General features: G+C 44.6%; 1 protein-coding gene across 7 annotated transcripts in view; it reads left to right on the top strand.

The window, feature by feature from the left end:
• The window catches only part of LOC119162101 (sushi, von Willebrand factor type A, EGF and pentraxin domain-containing protein 1), a 398489-nt gene that overhangs the window by 187362 nt on the left and 192149 nt on the right, over window positions 1-18978 (top strand). For all 7 annotated transcript variants that reach the window (XM_075879537.1, XM_075879536.1, XM_075879535.1 and 4 more), the window contains 2 exons: window positions 3903-4062; window positions 4825-5001. In XM_075879537.1, the coding sequence (XP_075735652.1) occupies window positions 3903-4062; window positions 4825-5001 (337 nt within the window). The remainder of the gene's footprint in view (window positions 1-3902; window positions 4063-4824; window positions 5002-18978) is intronic.

Here is an 18978-nt window from a genome sequence, read left to right as displayed (position 1 = left end):
CGTTTTCCATTTCAGACCTCGCAAGATGGTATCCATCATCCTTTCGAAAGTGGCAGGCGCATTGCAGAGGCCAAAGGGCATAACGGTAAATTCATATAGTCCATCCGGTGTTACAAAGGCTGTCTTCGGGCGGTCACCCTCTGCCATGGGCACCTGCCAGTAGCCGGAGCGTAAATCTAACGAAGAAAAGAACTCTGCACCTTGTAGGTAGTCCAGAGCATCATCGATGCGCGGCAGAGGGTATACGTCTTTGCGCGTTATCTTGTTGAGTCGGCGGTAGTCAACGCAGAACCGAATGGATCCGTCTTTTTTCTTGACGAGAACAACCGGTGAAGCCCAGGGACTGTTTGAAGGCTCGATGATGCCACGTTTCAACATGTCGTCCACTTGTTCGTTGATGACATGGCGTTCAGCAGATGACACACGGTACGGACGCTGCCTTAGCGGGGCTTGTTGACCGGTGTCAATACGGTGAACGACCGCAGAGGTTCGGCCTAAGCCTGACTGGTCACGATCAAATGAAGAGCGAAAGCGGAGAAGAAGAGTTATAATCTCTTCGCGCTGAGTTGGTGCGAGCTCAGAGTCGATGGCATCCGAGAATACGCCGAGAACATCATTAGGCGTGTAGGTAGGAGTGACAGCACAAATTGGGAGCGAAACCGTAGAATCGGGTATAGTAGCCGGAAGAATGCACTCGTAAGGTTCGTAGCTTCCCAGGCATTCTCCACGTAGTAGGGATGACGGGCTGTCCGAGGGATTGCACACATAAATGGCAGCGTGACCGTTGCGAAAAACGACGATGGCAAACGGAAGCATGATATTTCGACGGCACGCAGATGGGACCGATGGCATAAACAACACAGGCGATTTCGGGGGGGGGGGAGGCACACGACACCGAGACAACAACAGCTGAGAAAGGCGCAATGTCAACGTCAGAAGCCGCAAACACTCTACACGAAGCGCCATCGTCGGGTCATAGCACGGCACAGATAATGCGAGTTCAGAACGAGCACAGTCGACCAAAGCAGAATTTGACGAAAGAAAGTCCCATCCAAGGATAACGTCATGCGAAGAACGGAATAAAACTACAAATGAGACGACGTACATTGCACCTTGAATGACAACTCGTGCAGTACACACAGCTGAAGGCTGAATATGATGGGACGTAGCTGTCTGCAAAGATAGGTCGGTAAGTTGCGTGGTCACTTTCTTCAAGTTTCGGCACAGTTTCTCGCTAATTACAGATACGGCAGCTCCAGTGTCAACAAGTCCGTGCACCTTTATGCCATCAATATAGAGTTCGATTTCGTTCGGGGGACAGCAGTTAGGTCTTGAAATTTTCGCTGCCAACGCAGTTCTTGCCTCCGGAACTGCGCCCGTCAGTTTTCCCCTCGTGGTGGGCTGTTGCGACGTAACATTGGAGAAATAGATCTGCGACGAGGAGAAGGCGAACGGCTTGAGCCGGATGGGCGGCGACCGGTACGTACGTCTAGAGGTGGATTGGCAGGAACGGGATATCGCGGCTGAATGGGCATGTAGTGTGAGGCCCCTGCAATGTCATGAGAAGGGAAGCTGCGACGGCGGCAGTGACGAGCTATGTGGCCTGGGATGCCACATGAAAAACATATTGGCCGATTATCTGGAGTGCGCCATTGGCTGACGGTAGGGGCACTTGTCGCCGAATAAGGTACCGGAAACGGTCGTGCGGGCGGCGGCTTCATATAAACGTTCCGAGTTGTTTCGTATACAGCCGGAGACGGGACAGTCAACGGGTGGGCAGGTGGCGTCGACGAATAAACGTGGCGAGTTGCTTCGTAGATAGCCGGAGACGATGGAGCGCGTGGCCGAGCAACAGCGGCTGGATATGTTAGTGGTGCGGTAACAGATGGTGGAGCCTGAGCTGGCGGCAATGCTTCGGCAACTTGCGATTCAATGACCTGACGAAGCGAAGGCGATAAGGGTGCCATCGGCTTGGTAGTTCTGGTGATTATAGATAGCTGCCGGGCGACCTCCTCGCGTATCAATTGCTTTATGAGTGGCATTAAAGCAGAGTGGTCGGCAGTGTCATGGCGATAGTCGAGGGATGAAAGGTCCGCGGTGTCTTGAGCAGCGCAACGTGTGGAAGAACGTTGCCTACGCAGCTCATCATAATTTTGGCAGAGCTGAATCACCTCGGCGACTGTCTGGGGACACTTCGCAGCAAGCATTTGGAATGCACCATCGTCGATTCCTTTCATTATGTTTTTTATCTTGCCTGCCTTATCCAGAGTCGGGTTGATGAGCTGGCAGAGGAAGAGCACACCTTCGATGTAGCTCGTGAAAGTCTCATCTGTTCTCTGTACTCTGCCACGCAAGCGCTGTTCAGCACGAAGGCGGCGGACAGCAGGACGTCCAAAGACTTCCGAGAGGGTTTTTGCCAATTCCGACCACGTACTGAAATCACTTCGATGATTTCTGTACCATAGTTTCGCCACGTCGGTCAGGTAAAAATTCACATTTGTGAGCTTATCGGCTGCGTTCCACTTATTGTACGCGCTCACCAGTTCATACTCGGCAAACCAGTTGTCCACATCTTGGTCCTCTGTGCCACCAAATATGGGGGGGTCGCGCTGCCGGAGAGCGCCAGCGCAGAAGACAGGTATGGGTGCGAGAGCTGGAGTGGCGGCCTGAGACGGTCCCGGATCAGTCATCGCAGAAGGTGGTTGGAGTGTGCGGCTAGAAGCTCCAGGGTGAGGACCAGATGTATCCCAGCACTTCCACCACTTGAAACGGGGTGTTGAACCAGCAGGAGTTGACTCGGCGAACGAAAGCTTTATTGAGCGCTATGGCTAACTGAACGCAAGCCTGCGATCACAGCAAGTCTTCTCCCTTTTCCATATTCGAGCTCCATGCCCACTGCCCTCGTTACAGGTTGATTGATATGATTGGATTATTATGTGAGGTTTAACGTCCCAAAACTACCATAAGGTTATGAGAAATGCCAAAGTGGAGGGCTCCGGAGATCTTGATCACCAGGGGTTCTTTAACGTGCACCTAAATCATAGCAAATAAGCCTACAACGTTTCCGCCTCTATTAGAAATGTAGCTGCCAGAGCCGGGATTCATTTCTTCATCTCCATTACATTTTTTCGCCTGGGAAGTTCAAACGAATCTGTAAAACATCGGCGTAGTTTGTAGGAGTAGGACAAACAAAGGCACTCGTACACAACGTGCTCGCTATTATAAAGCTCTGGCATGTCTGTCAGCCGACACTTTCGTGGGAGAAGATATCCTGGAAAGCTATAGTAAACTATTATTTCATAATAACTACGTCAGAAAGTACGCGCTGAGAGAAGAGCGCAAAAAACAACGTAGATAGTGACTATAGCACATTCGCTTTCCTTTTTTTTCTATTTTTCTGCATTTTACTTGCAGTTCCGTACGAAAAATGCCGAATTCCTACAATAGTCATATGTAAAGAACACTTAATTTTCTGTGCACAGCTTGCGCATCTTAAACGCTTCAACATTCTTCTGTCACGTACTGCTACCACAACGCGTATCAAATCTTATGTTCAGAATGCGTTCTCACGAGAAACACTGGCTAGCTATAAAGTTTGAAATATACGCTTTGATATAATTTTGGAAGCATATTGAGAGTACTATTACTACATCATGTTGTTGTTGTTGTTGTTGTTGTTGTTGTTGCTGTTGACATGATCACTTACTCCAGCTGATTTGATTCCCTGCTTCGATACTGCTTCGTTTTACTTTCATATTCTCTGTAATCGAACCTCAACGCAGATGCTCTGATGCACCTCATAACTTTTGCGAGACTCAGAGCGTTATTGAGTCTTGTGTATTTGCGCCTCATACTTCAAAAACACTATAACACCTACTTTTATCACAAATGGTTTTGTCCAGGTTGAACTGCAGCCTGGAAGTCAAGTGGCTCATTCTGAAAGAATATTTGTTGTGTGCAAAAGTGGGTATGAGTTCATAGACGGCATCGGTAACCCACTTCATAGGCCACTCCGCTGTCAGGGTGGCGTATGGCAACCTACGGGTCCTTGGTGCACAGAACGTGAGTGCATTTATTACATGCGTTGCTTGTCTCTATCCTTACCAAAACAATTGCCGGCCCTACTTATCGGGTGTAAGGAAGTACTCAGAAAAACAGCTAGGATTAGAGGAGAACAAGTTTCCTTCTCCAAATTTTGCACCTGATAGGAAGGTCACAAGGATATCAAAACGGCAGAGTATCGGCCTTCAGTACGTCAGGTACCAAGGTCGGTACCTCTTGCCGTCGTGCGTCCACTGGTTTTGCTAATAGAGAGCCAAATGGCCCGACCTCACGTCCTGTAGTACATAAATCCTTATCTCTAATAGGCCTTTTCTTTCGTCCCCCTCACTCCCTCATATATGTTTCACTAGCAGTCAAGCAGTCTATCTTTTTTTTTTGGAGGGGGGGGGGCACTGCCAAAATGCGCATTTATGCAGCCAAGAAGTCTGATAATCGTCACTCTTGAAATGTTCCGAAATGGGGAATGTGCCCGCCTCTTAAATGTGCTGGATCTCATTATAGTGACGTTGCTTCACCCTTCATTTTGAAAAAAGAAAAAAAGAAAAAAAAAAGCTGGACGAGAGCAGCACGCACGTTACTTTGCGCTGTGGACAAGTTAATAAAATAGAACGCATTTTGTACGCCCTTCTGCCCCCTAACAACAGCGAATGAAGCCTCCGTAACAGTCTACCACAAGGCTACGTAAGGGTTAAAACGTCCTGGAATATAGAACTGGATTTATTCGTCTTTAAGAAATTTATATATTTATGTTGTTCATTGCAGAGCCGTGCAAGAACATTCGTGTACCAGGTGGTGAGCCCGAATTCTTGTATCTGCTTCCTAATGATGTGCTCAATGTCACCTGCAAACCTTACCATACGCTGCAGAAGAAGAAGAATGGTCGAACGCCAGTGTGCAGATTCGGAAGAATTCTTGGCGATGTGCCTACTTGCAAACCAGGTAAAAGAAGCATGTTATCTAATCTTAGAAATATCACAAATGCAACTACATAACTTATACGAAGGTCTGTTTTAGATAATCTAAATATAAATAAAAATTACACATACCATAAACATGGTCCTTGAGCTCGATTACTGCAATCAGTCGATATTATTTATACACGCGAGAAATGTAAACGCAGAATCGTCAACTATAGAGCATTGCCCCATTACATTTAATAATTACTAAGTCACAGATTTGCAAGACGTGTCCACTTTGCCGAAATTTTCTGGGTAAAAACTCTTTTGAGGTAGTTGCTCTCAAAGTGTGTGACATTATACATTAGCATTCTATTGCATCTCAGGGACCAGATTATTTCCTGACACACTGTGATTTGTGACCATAGCCTGGCTGTTATCGAGAACTGACAGAGAGCACTGCCAACCAACAGATAACTTGCCATGGGCAGGGGCCGAATCGGTGACCTTTGAATCATGCGCAGAATTGGTTCCTGCCCACGGCGTTATAGTTTCATTTCACTATTCTTTCTTCACACTTACATTACACTTACTACTGATGATATCCCCTATACTTTGCTTGGGAGTGCTTTCTGTCGGTTTTCATCAATATTGTGTCTAAAAAAAGGAGCCCTTCAAATTTTAGCTTCTATCCTCCAATGCCTGGCTATACTACTCTCGTTTAAAGTGATTGGTTACAGCCCTAAAATAAATGCTACGCCAGCTGCCGTCGTTGTCCAATTCAAAAAAAATTTCCATTGTTAGTCATCCAATGCATTTGTTTATATTTAGTGTGACGTCAAGCTTTTATGGTTAAGCGTCGTACATCTATTCTAGTTCGGTAGCTGTGTTATACAGGCGCTCGTTCCTACCACTGGTTTTCTGTCAAAAACTTTACGTTCCTGGCAGATTTAAGTGGAGATCCCGACATCACTGCTAGCAGAAAACAACATTTTAAGTTGGGACAGCGAAGTTTAAGTTTTATTTAAAATAATATGCGTGGGGTTCACTTTAGCAGTGAAAAGTACGTAGCATTGTAATAGAAATTACGTCGCATGACTCTCTTGCAAAGGGGAGGGGGGTGCCCTGAAATTTTTTAGTGCCGTGTAGTTCCATCTCTCGTGTGACGTCAAATGGGGGAATCGGGTGCCGCTCGGCAAGCGCGTGCTCGCTACGTGTAGGCTGCTCGACGCCGCTGGTGTGCAATGGGGTCATCCGGGGTGCCGCGCGGAATGGCCCTAGCTTCTCGGAAACACGAGTTTGCTCCAAGCTGTGACTACACCGGTGATGACACGACGACAGTGCTGAGCAACGTTACTAGATTCTGTCAGGTGTCAAACTGCACCAGGAAGCGGTGCGAAGATGTGGCTCTCTGCAATCTCCTCCCATTAGGTAGTGCTGCCGCCCTGATCGGCCCAGTTTCAGGGAAGCTTCGCAAGGCAGCAGCGCTGAGTGCGCCACCGTACGAATGTCACTTTTTTTATCTCATTCGCGGACGTTGCGCTACTCTTCTTAGCACGAAGTATTCAAGGAATATCCTTTTAAAGATGATAGTCTTTCTTGGGGATCTTCGACGCAAAAATTTTGGTCTGTCTGTCTGTCTGTCTGTCTGTCTGTCTGTCTGCGCAGTTTGATGTTTGTCCGCGCTTAGCGATCTCCCAAATTGCCGACCCCATCCACAGCGCCCACCAAATCTGCTTCAGACTCAGCGTTCATACTTGTGCGATTGTCAAATGAAGAGCAATTATTGCGCATATCTGCGGCCCCATGCAACGCTTCAATAATCTGTGTAAGTGTATCTTTACTAGAAAAGGCGTACATAACTATAAAGATCGAAGCTTTATCACGCTGCGCTGACAATGCAATGCTTGTATGAAGAGGCAAGTGTTTACAACGCTTTTCTAAGGTGGTGGCACCCACCAATCGCCTTGCGTTCTACACCTTATCACCTCCGAGACGGGCGCGCACACGACGCGCTTCTTTTTCTAAGATAACTGCCAGATAGTGCTCACGTCTCACGTGTGACGTGACTTCTTGCGATCGTTCGCCTCCGCTGCACGCTCGAGGCGCTCTAACACAGCGCCTTTAGAATACCATTCACCAATTTTCTTGCGTAGAACATCAAATAAACGTGTTTTTTTTTCGATCTCTCCAGATGCAAGATTATCGTCTTTCGACGTCACTTGTACTGTAACATGCAGATACGGGGCCAATTTTTTACTTTGTGCACTCTGTAAAACACAGCTAATGGATGAATGAACGGGACACTGAGCCTTTTCGTGCGAGATATTTGCTTATGGACGTGCATAACAGGCCAGTGACATAAAAACACGAATGAGCGTTAGGAATTAGTAAACACGACGTACTTTCTTGTTTGCTACACCTACCTTGTGACTGTTTTTTAGTAAAAAAATTGTACTCCTCGCCTAAAAATGAATCCACATAACAATAAAAAATTACCTTCGTGCGCGAATGCGAACATATGCTCTGCGCAACCAAGAAGGGGGAGGCAGCACCCCTATAGATTATCTAAGACTTTCCAGAATATGTCTCCGCAGTATTTTTTCTGTCTAGCACTCTTTCGCTTGCTCTACCGATGGTCGAAAGTTCTTCGAAGAGCAATGCAGGGCTTTCGATGGCAACCGCGCCGTCTGTGGAGCACACTCGTTCATCATGGTCAGAATCAATGGGAACTGAGTTTTCATTTTCACCTACATTTTGTTTCTTGTGGCGCTTAATGTCAAGGGCTGGCTGCACAGTGGTATGCTTGCGCTTTTTTGAGGGCATGGATAAATATTTTGAGCAACTGTGAAAGGGATATACAGCGTCTTTTAGCGTCCGCTTCTCACGTTGTATGGTGACCACTTCATTTATTTATTCACAATACCTCAATGTTCTCGCACGGGACATTACATGAGGGGCATTACACTTCACCATTGAGATTGTGGATGAACTATCTAACGGCGTCTTCTGTCTTGAAGTGCAGGTCACTTCCTACGTAAGAGCTGGTAAGTTGTCTGTTGAGCCTCCAAATGGCACGGCGATATTCACAAAGACATAAATCAGTCTGCGGCAGCCTCAAAAAGTGTCTTTTCTCGCTCGAAGTTTTCACTTAGTCGTAGGCAATCCTACAGCTGGTCACACAGCACCAGGGGCGTAGCCACGGTGTGGCACACTCACCCCATGCTTACGCCAACCCCCCTTCACCCCGAATTTTGTCGCCATGGCGTAGAAGACGAAAAATGACCATTTCAAGGGGACTGCCCTCCACGAAATCAAAAACGTGCCCTCTCCCCCCGAAAAAAATTTCTGGCTAGGTATCTTCGAAACACCGAGGTATATTAAACACGAAACATCTTAGGGCGGGGTTCAATCTGATATGCACCGTGACCACACTTACTGCGGCTTAAGCACTGCCAGAACGTGCTAGCACGTCCACCCTGTGTAAGGGGCTAGGGAAGCCGCTGTGATCTCACCAAGAGCATCACCCGCTACAGCACTCTCAGGAAACACGTGATGTCGTAGGGGAACAAGATTCCGCAGACGCGCGATGAAGGAACGCCTAGTCAGAATGCGTGGAACTCGCTAGCGCATTTGAACCTGTGTAACTGGCTGCGTGTGTGTGTGGCTGCGACTTCTCCCCCCTACACTCTAGACCTCAGCATTAGATACCTGGCGAGATCGCCTAGCAGCGGGTGGAGAAGTGGAAGTCTCAACACACCAAGCCCAACGTAAACGGAGGCAATCGGTAAACGTAGGCAAGCGGACCCTGAGGTCTGCTCTAGGGAAACCCTGCGCAAGCGGCAACGTCGGCGGAAAATCGCTACGGATGAAACTCGGTGTCACGGGTCCCGTTAATTTGGGAGGCGATCGCCGGGCTAATTCCAAGGGCCGAAGTATCGGCCCCCCGAACCGCACTACGAAAGCGTAGAAAATTTAGAAGTGGTCCTATTTGGCGCGTTAGAGGACGCCGGCTTTGGCCCAAAGAACAAGTCAGAGCCGAGAGTTGATAAACAAAACAAAATTATATTCTCAATTATGGCAGATCAGAACGATACACAAGTATGCACACTCGACAATAGTTGAATACAATACGTCACCAATCAAACAACGTACTAAACAGTACAATCAGCCACACTCGAAACAACGAACACAGACAACATTATGCATTACAATGCAGTCGCATACATCGAAACACCAAGACAATTAAAGGCTAAAGAGTTAGAAAAAATTTATTCAGTCCAAAGTTCTTGGAACAAGAACCTGGATGATACTCTTCCGAAAATCACTCACTCAAAGTCCAGCGTTGTTGTCATTCCGCTGCCCCCGAAGTTTCTCTTCCAGGAAACCTCACGTCTTCAATTGGCCGCTCTCCAAACACCAAGTTTCTTCGCCGGAAACACGTCGGCTTCACGCACGCAGCTGTTGCCAGGCGTCTTCGCTCGATAGCGGTAGACACCCACTCTTGCCTGTAGCTCGAGTCTTCACCCCTCAGGTGGAAATCCTCTTCTTCTCCTCCTTTGTCACGGAAGACAAAAGGCTTCGCCCACAAGGCGGAACACCCTACGCACTCTTGCGCATACTTTCTTCTTCTCCTGCTTTGTTACTAAGGACAAAACCTTCACCGACAGACGCGGCGGAATAACCCCACGCATACTGGCGCTAACTTCCTTCTTCTCCTGATCACCCATCTCGGCTGTTTGATTAAATAACTTCCACGCGAGATTCCAGAAAGTTCTCATCATTTCGTCGGCGCGATACGAAGCGAAGGCTGGTGAAAGGGCGAGACGGTACGAGGGCCGTCCGCGATGGATGATGCAACACTGCATCACCACGCCCCCTACTATCGAGAACTTTCTAGGGCTTGCTCGGCCGCCGATGCGAGAAGGTTTCGTCGGCGAACCTACGCTTCCGAGGGAGAGAGACGCGCGCCCGGGGAGTCTTTGGATGCTTTTTTTCATCGTTGACCTCACGGCGTCACTCCGGTGCTTCGTCACGAAAATTTAGCGGCGTGCCCTTTTTGAGCGCTCATTTTGTGACACTCAGGCTTTACATGCCGAAACGCAATGGCAGTGTCGGGAAGCAAATCCCGCCGTACGCAACACCAACGTCGAAGCTAAGCGTCTGCATCGAGCCCACGCGTCGGCTGCGGACAGACGGCGCGAGTTCAACGCCCGTGCAAAACGCCTCGCTAGACAACTTCAACGCAGAGGCTCAAATGGTGTCGATGCAACTAAATAACACTGAATACGACGATAAAACTGAATACGTAACATCAAAGGAAACATTAGACACTTTTATTTGGGCGTACGAAGAAGCTGAGTACGCTGTGAAAATTACGTTGCGTACGCGGCAAGTGAAGCGCGTAACAACAGTTTTATTTTAATGTACCTTGATGCGTTTCACTCAAACAGATAGATATTATGTGAGATGCAAGGGTTTGTAATGCTTAGCAGCGCCACCAACGTGAGAAGCATGCTAGGTCCCACTACTGTGGTTTCAGTAATAACGTGGCCTCTGGGATCTGCGTGAAACACATCCTGACTGCCACGGGTAGGCCCACCAGTGTACAAATCAAGCTGTGGCGTTCGCTGTGTTTTGGCATCGTACCGGGGTTTACTGAATGCGCACGATCACCTTTCCTGTTTCGAACTTGGGTGCGCTATGTAAGAACGGTATCTTTTCGGGCATGGCATTCACTGGATCAACCCCAGCATTCTATCCAGCGCTGCTGCGGATGATGCTTAGTGTACCCCGCAGCAAGTGGTCGCAATCCAGTTATTCATAAGGTTATGATGTACTATATACCGTCGTATTTAATGAGTGAAAGCTCGCACAACGTCCAATGCGTGTTATGTTGCACCATCAATATAAGTACGTACCAAGGTACCGTTGTAATTACGGGTTCATTCGCTGAGAGGCCTGGCAGAAAAAGACGCGTTCGCGAATACGTTACAGCGAAGGCGATTCTGGAGTATTTTCGTGAGACGCAAGGTAATTTCTCCTGTATCATGAGGATGCCGGAACGCGCCACTCGAATTTACCTCGTCTGGTATAAACACAGTAAATTTTTACGCCCTTAAGGGTGTAAACTGGCTTGTTGCCATAGGGACACCTTATGGGTGTTTTCAGATACACCCTACTAAAAGGGTGTTAGCTTAATACCGCACACAAAGGGTGTTCAGCAAAATGTTACGGTGTGCTCATACTTCAATACCCTTCTAAGAAGGTTTTGAAAGGTTGTGCGACCTTCGAGTAACGCGTTATTTGAAGGTCGCAGGTTCGGTTCCTGACCATGGCAAGTTATCTTTTCACCCACATTTCTTTCTCCACATTTACATTACAATTCGGTCTAACAACTTCCCCTATACTTCCCTTGGCAATATTGTCTGTTTGATCTCATTATATATATATATATATATATATATATATATATATATATATATATGTGTGTGTGTGTGTGTGTGTGTGTGTGTGTGTGTGTGTGTATAAGAAAGCTTACTGAAATACAATGATGTTACTCAAAGCCTTCTTTGTAAAGCCGACTATAGAAATTTAGACTGCCTTTTAGGGTTATACAAATAAATACAAATATTTAGTGTTAAATAGCATAAGCATCTCAGGTATAATAATTGGTGGCTCAGTGAGTCGATACAGCAAGAGTGCTTGGTATGCATACGTTTGTATAGACACACGAAAACATTATGTTGAAAACATTATTACCCGTAACAGTACACACGTCTCATGCAGGATGCAGACGTATAGATATTTCAGCAACTTAATTTGCAGTTACACTTGGTATCGCGAAACCATCCGAGTTCAGCCTCACCTAGTTTATTTCAAACTTTCTGATTATACAAAAATAACAGAGCTGCTTTGGTAGACATCGTTTTCACCTATTGATAAATATTTTTCCCACCTCCTAAAAGTAGACATATAATGGCGTAAAATAAATGTCAAGAGCATGTACCACAACACAGGTTTTCTCCCAACTGAAAGCAAACACATTTATTATGATATTTTATACATTTTATTTTCATTTACACTACGGTTAGAGCATTTTACCGCCAATATTCAAACAGGTAAGGTCAGTGGCTGAAGAAAGATGATTAACAGATCAGCCCTCAGCTCACGAAGCTTCACCACATATTAAAATTTCAAGTTTTATTTTTCAGCATCTTTCTAGGTAATAGAGACTGCACCCGTTTCTCAAAAAACACACTCTTCACAACAAATCAAAATGAGAGCCGACAGGTGTAAATGTCTCAAAAAGGCTGGCCAACGTTTCGATTGGAGAACCTATCTTCGTCAAAGGTGCCTAGCCTTCTCTTCCTCGGCATATTAGTTTCAAGGGAGTTAGTAAAGACGTCATCCCCTGGTGGTGGCATGTGTCCCTGTTGGCAATCGTAGCCTCAAAAAAAACTATAAAGCAGAGGAGTGTAGTCCCTGCTTCATTTCAAGTTGGGTGGTAGTGATTCAGAATGTTCTCGGAGGGTGGAGAAAAAAAGAAAGAAAAAAAAGGAAACACCCAAATTAGGAGTGGTGTGCTGCCAATGGGTGGCCACTACAAACACGAAAACAGCAAAGAGCTTGAAAGTTCGAAGCCAGCAGACGGTCCCCGGTCCCCGCGTTTGGCCATCACAGAGGGTTGTCGACGATAAGGGCTTATGCTGTTTTCGAACATCTATGAATGAGACTCATAAGAAAGCGGTTACCAAAAGGCGCGAGAAAGAAGCAGGCGGCTACTTTTAAATGCCAAGATGTCACATGTAAGCGACACCAGATGTGTTCGGAAGACCGCGTGTTTACTGGGGAAGGTCATTGCTTAAAATATGCTTTCACAATCCCCGTAGGTGTCCCGCTCAACGGAATTGCCTCAAAAATTTGGCGGAATGCTGGCAGAAAAATAGGCAAGTTTAGAATGCAAACAAAATAAGCAATGACGAGAAAAACAGAAAATAAAAGATAAAAGAGAAAAAAAAGCGGATTGGTGGTAGGTAGCACGCTAGCGTTAACAGACGAGGGAAAAAAGGAGAGGAAGAGAACTTTGTGGGTTGTCAATGACTTTAACGATGCAGAGTAGGAATGTTTATTGAAGCGTCAAAAGAGGAAAGAAAGCCGAGGTTGAAAGGTTCTAGAAAATATAAACTTCGTAGTAAGTATATACACACATGCATATTTCTAATTAAAATTTTGAAAATTTAGAGTGAATATTATTACTACAATATGTAGGTTAGGAGTGATTCCATGTAATACCAGTTATGTCTATTTGAAGGTTGAACGTTTCTAGTCCTTAAATACGGCCGCAATTATGCAATGGCTTTCAGCGATTCCAAATTACCACGTGCAACGTTGATTCCTGATGGGTGTAGGGACATACATTTGTGTGTAAAGTATGATTTCATGTATTTCTTCTCTCGTGGTGACCGGAAATTATTTTGTAGAACGTAAAGCTTCGCTTTTTTGAAATTGTGGTCCTGTTGATGGAAGTGACTGGCTACTATTTTCGGTAAATTGTGCTTTGTGTCTGCACGGTGGCCGTTCAGTCTTACATGAGTTGGCGGCCCAGTTTCGCCTATATATTGTTTTCTACAGCTGGCACAGTCAGAAAAGTATATTAGGTTGCTTAAAAGTGCAGACAAAGCTCTATGTGACCTTGTGAATGTAGTCAGATGCTGTGCTCTTTATGTTGGTAGCCGGCTGTACATATAACCTGGGCTGGCCACAGGGATCAGACGTCCTAGTCTAAGTTTGCGTGAACAAGCATGTCTTTACGCTAGCTTTGCAAATGCCACGTGCCACGCATTCCTAATTCCCGCAAAACTTAAAGCAAACTCTAGGGCGTCTGGTCTCAGTGGCCGGCCCAGATGCTCAACCTGTAAAAATATATAGCTGGCTAACAACTCAAAAAGCACAGAATCTGACAACATTCACATGGTCCCATCGACCTTCATCTGCACTTCAACCAACCTAATATACTGTCTCAAGTGTGCTACCTGCAGACAACAATATATAGCCAAAACTGGGCAGCCAATTCGCGTAAGACTGAACAGCCACTGTGCAGACGCAAAACACAATTTACTAAAAGCAGTAGCCTGTCACTTCAACCAACAGGGCCACAATTTCCACCAAGCAAAGCTTTATGTTCTACAAATTTCTGCTCTCTATTAGAGAGGAAATACATGGAATGATATTTGATACACAAATGCAAGCCCCTACACCGATCACGAATCAATGTAGCACGTCGCAATTTGGAATCGCTGAAAGCCATAGCATAATTACGACTGCATTTAGAAACGAGACTCGGTTCAACCTTCAAATAGACATAACCGGTATTACATGGAATCGCTCCTAGACTACAAGTTGTACTATTGATGTTCTCTCTAAATGTTTAAATTAAAAATGCACATGTGTCTATATACACACAAGTACGAAGTTTTCATTTTCCAGAACCTTATAACCACAGCTTTCTTTCCTCTTTTGTCGCTTCAAAAACTACTCATACCATGCACCATTAAGTCATTGCCAAGCCACAAATTTCTCTGCGTCTCTTTTTTTCCTTTCCTCGTCTGTTAACGCTAGCGTGTCACCTACCTCCAACCCGCCTATTTTCATTTCTCCTTTCTTTTTGTGTTTCTCTACTTGATGCTTATTTCCTTTGCAATCTGAATTTCTCTATTTCTGTGTCAACATGCCGCCAAATTCTTGAGGCAATTCTGTTGAGCGTCGGCCTACGGGGATAGTGAAAGCATATTTTGACCAATGACTTCACATTCTCTCCGAACACACATTCTCTTCCGAACACATCTGGTGTCGCTTAACTTTGACATCTTGACATTTAAAAGTAGCCGCCTGCTTCTCTCTCGCGCCTTTTTGTAATCGCTTTCTTATGAGTGCCATTCATAAATGTTCGAGAACAGCATAGGACGTTGTCGTCGGCAACCCTTTGTGATGGCCAAACGCGGGGACCGTCTGCTGGCTTCGAACTTTCAAGCTCTTTGCTTTTTTTTTGTGTCTGTAGCGGCCACCCCTTGGCAGCACACTCCTCCTACTTTGCGTGTTTCCTCTTTTTTGCTTCCCTTTTTTTCTCTACCCTCCGAGAACACTGTGAATTTCTATCAGCCAACTTGAAATAAAGTGAGAACTGCACTTGTTTGCTTTCTAGTTTTTTTTTCTTTTCCGACGGTAATTGCCAACAAGGACACGCACCACCACCAGGAGATGACGTCTCTACTAACCCCCTTAGGGCTAACATGCCAAGGATGAGAATGCAAGGCACTTTTGACGAACATAAGTCCTCCTATCGAAACGTCAGCCAGCCTATCTGAGGAGCTTCCACTGTTCACTCAGACTATCCCACTCTTCACAACAGTTTTTTCTGATCCTAAGGCAGTTCTCAAGACACTCGAAACACTATAGGCTGTTTATATAGGCTCTGCATACACAATTTAGAAAACTGATGTACAATATGCAAAGTATATCGGAGTGTTGAGCTTTCCACGCTTACAGAGTAAAAAAGAAAAAAAAATTTGTAACTTCATATCTAACTCAGAATACATGCAACAATCAATACCTCTTGCAAAAAATTAGGAATGTATTAAATAAACACCAGCACACACTACGCAGAGCTGCTCAGAAATGCATCTTGATAAAATACTTAAATATTGCAGTAAATTATGATTTCAAAAACACAACACCAGTGCACTAGTAGACATGCCTGGTTGGCACCAAACTGCTGTACTTAAGATGCATCATGGAAGGAAGACCACAGCCCACAACTAATATACCCTTAAAGTAACCCTTGGCTGCTGAACTGAAGGCCACAAAAGGAACCCATGTCTGTGGTGGCTGCAATTTCGATTAAGGAGGAAATGCTTGACACCTGTCTGCTTAGACGTGGATGCATTTTAAAGAACCCCAGGTGGTCAAAATATCTAAAACCCTCCACTCCAGTGTCCCTGATAATTATATCGGGGCTTCAACACGTTAACCAAAGTAAATATTATTTCATTACACTTGACATTAAATAAAGCAAGCAACTATGTAGTTGAAAAAATTCTCCATTCAGCCCCCCCAATCCAAGGACTCACGTTACAATATTTTAGTATGCCTTCTATCAGTTATCATTAACAACGTTAAACATGAGTTTGTATCACTGTAAAATATCCGACATGGTTCGGTATTGGCAAAGTTAGGTATGATGAAATATGACAGTAGGAAAACACCTAATTGCACTTATGAATTGAACTTCCCAAAGGCACTGAAATAACTAAGGTAACAAAAATATATTAAAACAGAATATTCAGTGAAGGTTACCCAGAATATAAAATCATTATTGTGCTACTTTTTATCACAACACAATAAGTGTTCTTTAATGGCCAATCGCACATAAGGCATCCATTAGCATGATATGCGAGTCTGGTGGGCAACTCACTCAGTAGATCTTGGAAAAAACAAAATATCCAATAAAGAGTTCAGTAAGTAGCACTGACACATTCATAAATGCGCTGCCTATTTACATTGAATTTTCGCCTTAAGAACAGAAAAAACACCTTGGCAGATTGTTTCCAGGGGGACACAAAGTAAGAAAATATAGCTGTCATGTGCCCAATCAACCAAAAATATTGAAGGTTTAGTAACGCAAATAAGCAGGTATGTTTGCAATAAAATGTTGGAGGCAGTCGTGTTTCTACGCAGGCCCACTTGGAAAACTTTTGATTATGTTTATGCTCCTAGATATCCCGTTTGAAAGTTTAATTTTGCTTTTCATGATTGCGCATGCAAGGCAGTGAGGTTCAGCAAAATATCACTCCATAGCAGAACGAGCAGTGGGTTCTTGCTATCGTCAGCGAATAGCAAGAGTAACCATTTTAATGTTTGCCCATGCCTTCCACCCACGGTCAGATTAAATGCATGAATTCAGAGAGTCTGTGCTGATGCTCACTATCCAGAACACATAATAATGCATGCCGCAACTAAATTTCCAGCAGGATATCTGAGCACAGGCATGCTAGAATTCTTACAAGTGATAATATGTAGAAATGTGACTGCTTCAAATACTTAACACATCCATGATCTCCTGCTGCGGTCACTATTAAGTTGATTATTAAAACTTATTGGCTCCGCTGACCGTGATAATTATTGTTTCACATTGCATCCTCCTGGATACAGAGCTATCAGCAGTGGTGGCTTTTACTTACATAACTTACGGCGCTGACTTCTCTTTTAAGGAAAAACAAAATGGTTAACTTTGAACACCCTGAACCTTTCTGCTCCTTGAATACAGCTACAAGGTGGCTCTGTGCAGCTCGCTTTTCAAAAGAAACAGAAGCCATGCGCCGCTGATGTGCAAAGCAGTCAAATTTTCACGAGCCAGCCTTGATGATAGGCTAGTCCAGACGTCTCCCACACTCTTTTCCTACGAAGAGCCTGTATAGTCTGCGAGAGAAACAAAAAAAACAATTTACTGATGTGTCTGTTAGCGAAGCAGAACCTTGAACTCTATTTAGAATGATCTAGAACGTTGTGTTTTAAAAGAGTAGGATGTACGAAAACCAGACAAGTTACAACAAAAACATCCTCAATGTTTTGGCGAACATAGCTGCAACCTTAGGAAAGAATATGCATTTTCCACATAACAGATGTGTCACAAAATATACTTGAATAGCGCTCTGGCATAGTGTGTATACATGCCCATTCATTAGTAGGGCAGCGCGTATATGACGGTAAGCGCTTTGATCAAGTATTCATTGGAAGTAACACATAAAATCAATAACCAATTTTAGTTTGAACACAAATAATGTAACTTTCTTCCGGCTGCCTACATTAGGATGCTTAGGCCGATAACATAGAAAATTGGTTTCACTAAATTACTATTGTCAACTGCTAAATTATGTCTCTTAATTCAATGATTCCAGGTGGTTAAAAAGGCAGTGCCCTTAACTCATCCCTAAAATACCCCCCATTACAGGCTGTCTAACAAATAATGGCAAAAAATGTGGAAATGCTAATACAACGCACCCATCTTGAGCTAAATACCATACCAATAGAGCATGCAAGCTTCTGCAACAATCTCCAGTAACAAGAATACTGGAAGGCATTGGTCACGATTTAGCAATACACAATAAACATTTGATGAGACTGATTTCTCAAGTTGTGTAATCGCGTCAATGCCAGGAGCTTAGAAACATGCAGTCTATATTCATAATTGTCAGATGAACATACTGTCCCATTTTCCATTTTCACATTAAGCCGTGCATGCCTTATGTATGCATATTATGGTGTATAACATTATTGAAAGTTTTGAGCGGTAAATAATTTATTCGTTTCTCCAAACACCACAGATTCCTTCTATAACTGTAGCGCATGCCTATAGAATTTACTTAAGATTGTCATTTGATGTAAAGACAATTAAAACAACATGCTGACCCCAACTGAAAGCATGACATTTTGGCCCCCACACGGGAGCTCTATTCACAAGTGACAAAGACTGTGCTTTTATTCGTGGCCAGTGCGTGGTTTTTCAATGTTTTCTTGTGTATTTTTGACCAGACGGGCATAAGCTTATAATCTGTTAATAAATGCCATTGGAGGTGGTGGTCTAAACTGTTCTTACTGTTCGTACAAGTAAAAGTGCTTAGCAAAATTTGAACACAAAGTTTGGGCGAGGCACATACAATATTTAATAAACCACCACAAAATAATGAAATCTAAGCATAGCGAAAACAAGCTGATTAAAATAAAATGTGCTCTACTGCATGAATTACTGATCAAATTAGGGCTCGCACAGTTAAGCTACAGTTATTCGGCCCCAATAAGCCATGAAAATTTTGCTCGGAAATATAGTTCAAGTTTAACGAATGACTCAAAATTCATGGCTTCCGAACGCATCAGGCAACCTATGTTGCGGGTGTATACCGTAAGCTCAGATTTGACTAAATGGGCTGCATAAACACCTAAGCGTACATACGTGCAAGCCTTG

Source organism: Rhipicephalus microplus, chromosome X (genome assembly GCF_043290135.1).
Source record: "Rhipicephalus microplus isolate Deutch F79 chromosome X, USDA_Rmic, whole genome shotgun sequence".
NCBI lineage: Eukaryota > Metazoa > Arthropoda > Arachnida > Ixodida > Ixodidae > Rhipicephalus > Rhipicephalus microplus.
Note: the sequence above shows the minus strand (reverse complement) of the source record. Positions and strands in the feature narration are given on the sequence as shown.